A 12,274-nucleotide genomic window follows, 5' to 3' on the forward strand; every position below is an offset into this window, starting at 1 on the left:
CGTTAATTCAACTAACCTTACAGAGCTGTTCCGTATATTTTGGATCTCTCTATTGTAGCTCATGTTATTGATAATGGTCTGAAACGCCTCAATAGGATCGATGCGTTGACCCCAGACCTTTGATCCGAGGCGATCCAGAATCACCATGAAACAGTGTAATGCTGGCCAGAAAGGATCCACGCTATCATCTGAAATACAACGAAGTAACTGCTGAATCACGCAACGATTAGACAAAGACACGAAAGCAGGCTGAGGGTTAGGCTTGCTTTATCTGGGGAGCCACAAAACCGAAAGCCAAGCACCGAGTCATGTAACGCAAAGTGCCGCCAACCACACCAGCTTTAAAAACCTGGTAAATTTTAAAGTTCCTTCTGCATTTTTTCCCAAGCAATGCGATATGCCTCCAAGAAACTGTTTAATGGGGAACAAACTGAGAGAGTCTAGGTAAACTCACCTTTCTCACCCTGTCTGCCACACCTGAAACATCCTTCCTACTGAACAAAGCCCGTGATACGGGAAATTCTGGGTTAGCTCGAACTGCATTTTGTATGCCATTTGGCTGCGATAAAGGACCGAATCCCTTAGCTAATGGCTAAGCGGATACACACCCTTCATCCAACCGTATCTCAACGTGGCTTTGTTCTCTACTTTTCATCCTATTGGCAGGAGTTCCCATCACTCAGAAGCTCTCACCTCCAGTTCTTTCCCTCCTATCAGATGTGCAGTGGCAAAATACTGCCTACTCAAAGGCCTTCAACTGCTCCTTAATGTCTCCCAAGGAGATTCAAAGTCCTCAGTCATGCAGTTGGAAGATCCTACTCTACGGTCTCTTTCCAGCTTTATTTTTCACGCCCCCATAATCATACCCCGTCTACAGCACAGACAGACAGCTGGCTTCTCCCCAAGTAAGACCCGGAATGCCCTCACTATTGGCACCCCCTAGCAAAATCCTATCCGTCCTTCCAGCCCAGCTCAAACGTGCCCTCTCCATCAAACGTTCCCTGGTCATTTGATCTACCGCCCTGTTCTGACACAGTGCTCACTCAGTTACTCATGATGTTATCTGGTCACTCTAGAACTTTCTGCTTTATTTTCCTCAAGGCTCTTAAGCTCTACTTTTTTTTTTTTTTTAATCATAGGCATTCGTGTAGACCTTCTCATACACTTTTTCATCCCTTCCTGCAGCTGACACAGTGTCTTATGCCCAGTAAGCTCTCAAGTAAGGAACAAAGTTATCAGTTAGGCGAAGACCATTATGAAAGGTTTCTTAGGTCACGTGAGTCACATTTTCAAAGTCAAGGGAACCGGATTAACAGAGAAGACAGAATTGTATGGGCAAGGCACAAAGAAATGACCTATTAATGTAGTAAGTGTTGGAAAACAAGTTAGTAGTAACTCTGAGAACAACCTAGCAAGAGAAGCTATGCGATCAAAAAAAGAATAACGTTTATATAGTTCTTCTGCAACCTTGCACAACTGAGTTTATATCCACATTGGAGTTGCCTAAAGAGAAGTGAATGTGGGGGAAAAATTATCTTCATTATGTTTTTGTAATATCTGGCATCCTGGATCTCTATTCATTCCTTCATCAAGATTAGAAACATTCATTACAGATCCTCCCTGATCAGGCTGACACAACCACAAGCAAAAGAAAGTTAGGGTCTAATGATAAACATTACTACGAGTTTTACACCCTAGCTTGTAAACTCTGAACAGCACTGTCCCAAGAATACTTTCTGTGATGAGGGAAATGATCTTTATCCACACTGCTCAGTATCAACCACCAGGCACATGTGGTTACTGAGCACTCAAAGTACAACTCGTGGGACTGGAAGACCCACTGAATTCTTCAGTTAATTTTAATTAATTTAAATGTACATAGCCACATTTGGCTAGCAGTCACCACGCTGGACAGTGGAACCCTAGAGAACAGAAGTGAAATGAAGAAGAACCAGGAAAAAGGAAGACAGAGGGACAGGAGAGGCTTTCCCCACAATTTTAACTACCATGTCGTTGGAAAGGTATTTGCTAGTCTTGATTCTACCACTAACTGGGCATTTCAACGTGAAGAAGTAAATTAACTTCCCTGGCCTTCAGTTTCATCTTTTATGAAGGTAGAGTGTTGAAATTGAACTCTCAAGGTCATTTCCAATTTAAAACTCTGAATCTGTGACTGAACCATAAACACGTCCATTTTTTTTCCATGCCACACACCCAAATTCTTGCAATGACACTAATGTTTTAAAAGGGCCCGTCGCAGCATCCCAAAGCATTTACCAAATAAAGATTATTACCATCTGCTTGCCTCTCCATGGTGTGAAGGATTGATTGCATGAAATCATTCTGTTTGTCCGAGCCCAGCAACAGGGAGTCCATAGCCTGCTCCTCAAGAATGGTCAGCAACATGCAAATACCTGTAAGATCATTTACAGTTTTCCTGACTTGAGTAAATGACACCGTTCGGAGGCTTTCTCCGGCTTAGTTGGCAAAAGAGTAACAAGGCAGTAAAATGAAGCAAACCAGTACCCGCTTCCTCCAACACTCAGGTCTGAGACACTCAGACACCACCGCTCCCAGTAACAGGGCTTTAGACCGACTTGGACAGAAAAAGGGAAATGGTACAAACTTGGTTAGAAATCAGTTTCAAAGAGGATCACCACACAATTCGTTTTTCCTCAACTCTAAGATGCCTCCAATTTTAAGATCACCGTATTCTGAGAACTCATCACTGCCAAACAGGACACGTGGCTGTAGGACTCAGAATCAGTGAAGCAGGGGAGACCTACTTTGAGTCAGTGTAGAAGTTGCTGAAAACCAAAGCTAGTATCTCTTTCACCAAGAAATATTTTACAGATGGGGAAATCCCTTACATCGAACCCTACTGAAGTCCATCGCTACACCAAGGTTTTGTTATAGCTAGTGCTGCTTTCAATACAAGATTTGCCACCCTCGAACACGCACCTCTTACAAAGATGGTTTCTAGAATAAAGTCTCAAAACAAGAGATGTAATGGCTAAGTCAATTTAATGACAGCACGAGAACCGGGAACCACGAGATCCTTCACCAGATCACCAAGAAACCACTTCCTTTGCAAGATACTCATTGAAAATGATAGAAAACTACTGGTCACACTCGTGTAGGAACGGCACTCACCTAGCCAATAGTTCTTGTAGTTGGTGGTATCGTACATGTGCGCAGGCAGAAGAATCAGTTTACCCTTCTCGAGGACAGAACAAGTGTAGATGTCTGGATCTTCCAGAAGCCCCAACTCAATGACTTTAAAAAGACAAGTCAAAACCTCCTGCAGATCATAATAGTCATCTCTGTCCACTTTTCCCAAGTTTCTTGCGGTCAGGATAGCCCAACGCCGAACCTAAAGGCACAACACGTTCGTTACTTCATTCAATAAGTAACTGTCCATGCACGGCAAGAACCTAATTAAGAAAACAGGATTCCCTATTTTAAAAGACACTAGATATTGGGGCGCCTGGGTGGCTCAGTCGGTTAAGCGTCCAACCTGGGCTCAGCTCATGATCTCGCGGTTGGTGAGTTCGGGCCCGCATCAGGCTCTGTGCTGACAGCTCGGAGCCTGGAGCCTGCTTCGGATTCTGTATCTCCTTCTCTCTCTGCCCGTCCCCTGCTCTCTCTCTCTCTCTCTCTCTTGCTCAAAAATAAATAAAGATTAAAAAAAAAATTAAAAGACACGAGACACTAATGATGCAATATTTAGACCCTATTTGATCCTGATTTGAACAAACCCTAAAAAAGCGTTTATGAGATAATTACTTCCATCCATTTAAACACTGATTAGAAATATGACATTAAGGAATTAGTACTTTAGGTGCAGTGGTGATATTGTTTCATTTTTTTTAAAAAAAACCTTTATCTTTTAGAGACATATTTAAGTATCTTATGGATAAGATGCTCTGATGTCTAAGATTTGCTCTAAGTAATCCAAAAGGCAACACAATATTGATCACATATTGGTAACTGAGAAAGCTCAGTGATGGGCAGAAGGGGGTTCATTACACCATTCTACTTTTGTATGTTTATAATTCTCCATAATAGAAAGTTGAGGGGGAAAAAAAAGTGGAGCCTGAAAAGAAATCAAAAGTCACCTCTAAATGGCAATACAGCACAGGGAAGTGATTTTAAAAATTCTTGTGGGCTATGAGTTAAACCTAGTAATCACAACCAACCTTAAAAGGCTAAATAAAATAAAACAGAAAAAGACCAGCGTGCATCCCGCAGGAGTAGGATTTGGGGAAATGTTCAGCTGACACATGCATATGTGTGTATGTAACCAATGAAAACCAATTTTTTTTTTTTTTTTTTTTTTTTTTTTTTTTTACTGTGGATGGCCAGAAGTTTGAAAAACGGAGCTACAGGACACAGGAATGGGCTGGCTCCGTGCCAACATAAGTAATCAATTTTAAGCTTTTGGAAAACATACAAAGGAATGCATGAGTCCATACTGATAATAGGCAAGTAAGTGGGAGAAAGAAAAAGAGTTCTTGATTATGATAGTGGAACCAATGTCCAGGACTAACCGGCAAACGTGTAGAGTGCTGGGGTTGGGAAATGATTTTGCAAATCTTAAAAAAAAAAAGTGATTCAGGCAAAAGCCACCAGTTAACGCTCAATTTGGGAGAAAATTCTGGTGAGGAGCGGGGCCGTTCTGTGGTCTCCCGATAGCTAAGAAACAGAAATTATACGGTGAGGAAATGGGACACCACCTTGACTGGCTAATCAAAATGAACATAACCACAAAGAGCAAGTGACACGGGAGCGCCTCTGAGGGTGACACTCTGAGGAGGACAGAACATCAGTTCTATGCAGTCCTCCAGCTGGAACGCGTAACCTGAACCTAACAACAAGGAAACATCAGACAAACCCCAAATGAGCAGCATTCTGATTGGGGGGGGGGGGGGGACGGGCAGGGATGACCGCACTCTTCAGAAATGTCATAAAGGACAAAGGCTGAGAGAGTGCAGATTAAGGGAAAGCAAAGCAAACAGCAAAACCAGGCCCGGGGACCTGGAGCCAGGCTGCCTGTATGACACCCGGTCACCACACACTAGCCTGGCTGGCTGTGGCCAAGTCTGACTCGGTTTCCTCCTCTATACATTACCTGCCTCACTGGGCTGCTGTAAGGCGTTAAGTGAGTTCACATCCGGAAATTACCTCCTTCATTCTACTTTTTTATTCCATTGCTCCCTAGCTGCTTAAGAGGAATAATCAGCTCATTAATTTTGAGGCTTTCTTCTTTTCCACAATTACTTAAAGATATAAATTTCCCTGAAAGCACTCTTTTGCCACATCCTACAATTTTTTCATGTGGCACCTTCATTATAATTCAGTTCTGGGTATGCTTAAGTCTTAATGACTTCTTTTTTAGCATGTGCTACTTTCGAAATATGGAAACTCATTTATCTTTTCATTAACCTCTATCTAAATCGTGTTATGATCAGAGATCACGAGAGGGATGATGCCAACGCTAAGTCCTTGAAATGTGTTGAAACATGTAATATTTATCACAAATTAGAACGTGATCGCTTTTATCGTTTAATGCGTATTTGAAAAAATGGTTAGATGCCCAGCTCACATATATGCCCATTAGGTTATGTCTGCATACTGCCCTGTGCACATATTCCATTCCTTGTTGGGTTTTGTCTACTGATTCATCAGCGTGGAAGAGGAGTACAGTGAAATCTTCCACAGTAATCAATCCACCACCTCTTCTTGAAGTTCTACCAATAACTGCATCATTTATTTTGAGACGGTTTCAGCCACATATGACTTGTGTAAAAAAACTACAGTCTTGATAAATTGAGTTTTCTGTTATTATACAGTAACCTTATCCCCCTGTCCAAATGTCGATTTTATTTGCTATGACACAATAGCTCCACCAGCTTTCAGCAAAGTTAAAAAGGCAACCGACGGAATGGGAGAAGATATTTACAAATGACGTATCAGATAAAGGGTTAGTATCCAAAATCTATAAAAAAGTTATCAAACTCAACACCCAAAAAACAAATAATCCAGTGAAGAAACGGGCAAAAGACATGAATAGCCACCTCTCCAAAGAAGACATCCAGATGGCCAACCGACACATGAAAAAATGCTCAGTATCACTCATCATCAGGGAAATACAAATCAAAACCACAATGAGATCCCACCTCACACCTGTCAGAATGGCTCACGTGAACAACTGGCAACAAGAGATGTTGGCGAGGATGCGGAGAAAGAGGCTCTCTTTTGCCCTGCTGGTGGGAATGCAAACTGGGGCAGCCACTCTGGGAAACAGTATGGAGGTTCCTCAAAAAATTAAAAAGAGAACTACCCTACGACAACCCAGCAACTGTACCACTAGATATTTATCCAAGGGATACAGGGATGCTGTCTCGAAGGGGCCCGTGCACCCCCATGTTCATAGCAGCACTCTCGACGATAGCCAAAGTATGGAAAGAGCCCAAATGTCCGTCAACGGATGAATGGATACAGAAGATACATGCAATGGAGTATTACCCGGCCATCAAAAAGAATGAAATCTGGCCATCTGCAACAACACAGATGGGACTAGAGGGTATTATGCTAAGCAAAATTAGTCCGAGAAAGACAAATATCATACGTCTTCACTCATACGAGTGAAGATACAAAACAGATGAACATAAGGGAAACAGAAAGGATATAAAAACAAGGAGGGGGCCAAAACATAAGAGACTCTTAAATACAGAGAACAGAGCGTTGCTGGAGGGATTGTGGGTGGGGGGAATAGGCCAGATGGGCAAGGGGCATTAAGGAGGGCACCTGCTGGAATGATCACTGGGTGTTATACACAAGGGATGAATCACTGCAATCTACTCCTGAAAGCCTTACTACACTAGATGCTGACTAACTTGGATGTACAATTTTATAAATTAATTAAAAAAAAAAAACAATAGCTCCACCAGCTTTGAGGAGGTCAGTATTTGCCTATTAATTGTTTTTCCTTCAACCTTTTTGCACCCTAAGTTTTAGGTGTTCCTCTTGGAAACAAAACCACGGATTTTCTTTTGTAATTCAATCTAATCTGTGTCTTCACTGACAAATTCAGCCCGCTTATGTTAAACACTGATACTCTTAAACCTGTTTATCTGTACGAACCATGTTTCTCTATTTCTTCTAAAGCATTTTTTTTTACCTTCTAAAGTAATTCGTTACCTAGCTCCGCCCTTAACAAGGTGAAAAGCTAGCCCACACGCTCTCACATCTTGCCTGCCAACCCCATCACGTTGTTACTACCCCGTCCAAGTTATTATTGACAGATTCACTTTCTTCGAACTTAGCTGTTTTTATCAACAGGCTTCACCACAGCATCCAACCAACTTTGTATTAAGTTCTTACGCTACCTTCTCTTCTTTCTCTCGTGTCCCTCATCTGGCACCGGTCTAGCATCAGCAGCTCGGGCTGCCAACCACCAGTCGCGTCAGGGAGGGAGGGGCCCTGCAGACTCAGTCGTGAAGCATCGGAGTGCCTGGCCCGGGTCCCGGGTGCCCGGCTGGACCTCCTTCCTCTGTTGCTATGCGGCTCTAGAAGGCCAGTGCCGGAGAGCATCTGGCCGTACCGTCAGCTTCCTTTCCCAGGCAGGGGAGAGTCTACTTTGTGCACAGGCCCGGACTCTGGTTCTCGGCCTTTCCTGGACTACACCCGGAGCTACTGTCATCCGGCAGAAACTGCATGCTCAGCTACCAAGAGCCACCCGGACCTAGAGGTTTCCACCGTTGATCACGTGGTGTTTCTGCTGCACTGCTGGTCCCGAGAAACGCTTACCTTTTGAGGGGTGTGATTATACATTTTTAACGGTTCAATATTTTAGACAAAATACACACCGAAACCCTCTATTACGGCTCTCTCTATGTGCAAAAATAAAATATATCCTCTCATCGCCTACCACTCATACTCACCATTTCATTGGGATGGACCAGAAACAAATAAATGCCTGGATGTTTGTCAAAAACCTGAAAGGAGCAATTAGCTTGTTCCATCCGACAAAGTGCTTCAACACATAATTCGTCTAAATAGAAAAAACAAGACAGTAAATATGAGACATAAACCTCATCAACTTTATCAAGAGTCCGTGAATCTGGCTCCTTCGGTTGTTCTGTAAGTAAATAAAAAGCTGTTCTTTTCCTTTTTTTTTCTCAAATGAGGCATAAAAATGTTGATAACGTAAGTTCAACGACAGTGTTTACTCGCCTGAAAGACTAACCTTGTGCGATTGATCACAGTGTGCTCCTACGAACTACTGTGACTTCACCGGTATACATATATTTTTTTCTTATCTTTGGCATAATTAGCATAATTATATCCATAGGGTATCTTCTCAAAAGTATGATTTTAAGTCCAGTTCCATCAGCATTTTACATTTCGATCCACATGGACTTTACTTGGTACTGGCGTGATAAAGTGAGCCTTTCCCCCAAATGGCTATTGTGTCCTACTCTCGTTTACTGAATAATTCACTTTCTCCACTGCTTTGACATGCTCCCATCATCTAACACTAAGTTCCCCAAATATTCTTGGTTTATTTCTGGAGTCTATTGTTCCACAAGTCCACCCCTGCTTGACTGTTCTAATACCTGTTGCTTTATGGAAATGTCCACACGGCTCTTTCAGAAGCGTCGTGAATAGGGGCGCCTGGGTGGCTCAGGCGGCTGAGCGTCTGCCTCTTGATTTCGGCTCAAGTCATGATCCCAGAGTCCTGGGATCAAGCCCCATGAACCTGCTTGAGAGTCTCTCTCTCTCTCTCTCTCTCTCTCTGTCTCTCTCTCTCTCTCTCTCTCTCTCTCCCTCTCCCTCTCCCTCTGCCCCTTCTCCACTGTTTGTGCGCTCGCTTGCTCACTCTCTCTCTCTAAAAAATAAAAAACACAAAAAGAAGTGTCTTGAACAGACTCATACCTTTACCCTACCCCTAATGAATCAACTTTACTTTGTCAAAGTTCAAAGAATATTGTCAGCGACAGTGGATGGCTTTTGTGGAAGAGTGTCGATAACTGGAAAAGCAGGAAGGAAGCTCTTGGGTATTGACGTTTTGTTTCTTGATCCGGGTGCTGGCTACATAGGTGTGTCCAGTTTGTAAAAACTCACCATTTATGTACTTTTCTTGGATGTAGTATTCATTAATAAATGTTTGAAAACGGACGTGTTAGCATGTTAAACACAATTTACTTACAGTTTATTTAGAAAGAAGTGATTTAGCTAACCAAATCTTTAGATGTGCTTTTCAGTTTACTGAAAATTCAGAGAATAAAGAAGTGAAATAACATCACCAGGAAGCGATCTGAAAAATCCAGGAAGTGCATTATTTCACAGGGCAACTATATGGTCTCAATAAGTCAAGGCTATAGCCAAAAAAAAAAAAAAAAGTTTCTTTGTGTATGTATAAATAGACTACTTTGTATTCAAAAATATGTACAAAATATGAGCCAATGCAATAGGTGGTCCCTGAATGGATTCTTAAACAAAGCAGCCAAAACCACATTTTGCAAGTACTGGGAAAGCTTGAATACGGACTAGATACTAAATGATTTAAAGGTATTGTTATTTGGAAAAGATAAAAAAAAAGGTACTGCTATTTTGTTAGATTGGACAGATCATGTGACGTCTTCACTTTTATGAGATTCACATTAAGAAATACAAATATAAATGACCTAAGTTCAGGCAGCCATGATATGCCATGCCATAATCATTAATAAAAATTACTACAGACCAGTAGTTCTCAACCAGAGACGATTCTGCCTCTCCCCTGCCCCGCCCTCTCCACACTGCAGGGACACGTGGCACTATGTGGACACAGTCTGGTTGTCCTAAGAGGGGCAGCGGGGAGAGCAGAGGGCTACTGGCATCTAGGTGGCAGGGGCCGGGGAGGCTGCTGAACATCCCACAATGGACAGCACAGCACCCACAGCAAAGAAGTATCCCGTCCAAAACATCCATGGTGTCAACGTTGAGGAACTCTGCTATGGACAAATTACAAGAATGAAAAGTAACCGAATGGATAGAGGAGTAAACGTGTGATAAAGCAAATACGGCAAGATGTGAGCAGCTGCAGAATCTATGTGGTGGGTACGCGGTGTTCACCTGACCACTCGCTTTCCTCTGTGTATGGAAACTTCTATCAACAAAATGTTGGGAAAAAAGATGAAGTATCTTAATGATCTGTTTAACGGATTTTCAATACAGATAAAACGGAGTTCCTGCAGTTCTTAAAATAAGACAGATTGAACTCGTAGAACACCCAAGATACTCACTAACACGCTCGTGTAAAAGCAGATACGGATACTTCAGGATTTCAAGAAGAGGAACCCGAAGCTTATTTTCAAAGTCTTGGCCAGTGAAGTCAAAAAGCTGTGCCTCTCCATTGTTGTCTACTATGTACAATTCATCATCGTCCCCAATTTCTGCCTTCATGGATTTTTCAAAATGATTTATGAGACGTAAGGTTTCTAATTCCCACAAAACCTATAGAGAAAGAAAAGTGGGAGGTAAGCTTTATATCTTATTATCCAAAAATACTGGATGTCACGATCTTTTTAGAAAGCCTTCCCCTAAGTATAAAACTTCAGAAGTTTCAAGAAGTAGACTACCACATTAGATTCATTTGAAGAAAAGTCACTAAACGTGGCCACTTTTAGGATGTATGAGGCACATACGACATGAGGTGTGCAAAAACTGCTTTCATGAAGTTTTACTATAAATATAGGACTATGCTTTATCAGCTATTTAAAAGGAAACGAGGAGCACCTGGGTGTCGGTTAAGCGTCCGACTTCGATTCAGGTCACGGTCTCGCGTTTCGAGGGCTCAAGCCCCGCGTCCGGCTCTGTGCCGACAGCTCAGAGCCTGGAACCTGCTTCAGGTTCTGTGTCTCCCTCTCTCTGCCCCTCCCCGCTCCCACTCTCTCCCAAAAATAAATAAAACACTTAAAAAAATTAAAAAAAAAAAGAAGTTTGCACCACGTACCCATGAAAAAATGAAAAGAGAAAAAAAGAATCACCAATAAAAAAATAACCCAAGCCATTCAGACCCGTGACCGTAACACTGTCAAATACACGGCCGTGAAAAACAAGAAAAAAACGACGTAACGCTGTCAGATATACGGACGTAAAGAACAAACTGGAAGCAAAAGACAAAAACCCCACACATCATCTCATCCAACTGTTTTAGATCCCAATGACTGAAAGCGAGGGATCACGAAAGTCGGCTGAGGTTTGAATTCCGTCCCATCGGTCAATCCTGTTTCCCGAACGCACCCAGCCGAGTTCGGGTCTCTCGTCTCCCTAGTTATCGAGCTCTGAAGCGTACCGTCCACCCGGCGCACGTTACCTCATGCAGGAAGGGCAGGTCGTCGCGTGCTCTGTGGTACTCAGCCACACACTCCAGGCAGTAGCAGAGGTCTTCGTCGGCTGTCTGAAACTCCCCGGCGTGGGTCCTGGACGCGTAGCGCTTGAGGAAGTCAGCGGTGGAAACACCACCGGGCGTACACCAACAACACGTGCTCATTCTGCCCCTGTGCGCAGAGAAGACGACACCTGGAGACTCCCGAAAAATGGCACTTCGGGCCTTTCCGTGTGACCCTCCCCTTCGACTCAGAACGTGCCCCCGCCACCTCAAGAATGGTCCGCCGGCCGGCTTATCAACCGGGTCCACTCAAATCTGAGCCTCCCCTTAAAAACTTCATCTTTGGCACGTAAGAAATACGAGGAAACGAAAGCGCTCTGCTAGCACAAAAACCAAACCAAGGCAATCCAAACCCACCAGCATGGAACACACGGATGTGCTACGGAGGAAGCTCAAGACCACGTGGTACTGACGCTGAGCCACGGAGACAAAGACGTACCGGTGCTCTCAAAGTACAGCTTTGGGAGTGTTCTCGGGATGTACTGGAGCCAAGTCAAAAGTTAAGGGAACCTTTCACGTTCCTCGAAGACACGTTTTCGAGAAATCCGTGGAGACCTAAAAATCCGTAAGTATTGATCCACACCAGTCACAAAAACTCAGAGACCTCTGCCCGGGTTAGAAAGTACAGACGCACGAATCTGCACATACGTGTGCACGAACCCACGTGTGCATGAACCGCTGCACCGCTCCTCAATGCGCAGTCAAGTGTAACAGCTAAAATGTTAACAACCTGTTGCTACTAAGTACAATCTCTGAGCTCTCCCACCTTCTGTCTGTGTGGTAATACCAGAGACCACCATCCAAACTCACGAGAAAGGGTCCAGATAGAATAAT

The 12,274-nt window shown here is 43.2% G+C and overlaps 1 protein-coding gene across 8 annotated transcripts in view; it reads right to left on the reverse strand.

Annotated features, from left to right (window-relative positions):
* Positions 1-12,274, reverse strand: part of SETX (senataxin) — a 65,185-nt gene that overhangs the window by 46,519 nt on the left and 6,392 nt on the right. For 7 of the 8 annotated variants that reach the window (XM_053908479.1, XM_053908478.1, XM_053908480.1 and 4 more), the window contains 6 exons: positions 11,366-11,549; positions 10,293-10,503; positions 7,947-8,056; positions 3,154-3,373; positions 2,295-2,414; positions 17-188 (listed from right to left, as the gene is read on the reverse strand). In XM_053908479.1, the coding sequence (XP_053764454.1) occupies positions 17-188; positions 2,295-2,414; positions 3,154-3,373; positions 7,947-8,056; positions 10,293-10,503; positions 11,366-11,542 (1,010 nt within the window). In that variant the 5' untranslated portion in view covers positions 11,543-11,549. Of the gene's footprint in view, positions 1-16; positions 189-2,294; positions 2,415-3,153; positions 3,374-7,946; positions 8,057-10,292; positions 10,504-11,365; positions 11,550-11,879; positions 11,996-12,274 lie in introns of all 8 variants that reach the window. The other variant, XM_053908476.1, reaches the window with a different exon arrangement.

The sequence above is a fragment of the Panthera pardus genome, unplaced genomic scaffold (assembly GCF_024362965.1).
Source record: "Panthera pardus isolate Hobbes unplaced genomic scaffold, ASM2436296v1 HiC_scaffold_20, whole genome shotgun sequence".
Lineage (NCBI taxonomy): Eukaryota > Metazoa > Chordata > Mammalia > Carnivora > Felidae > Panthera > Panthera pardus.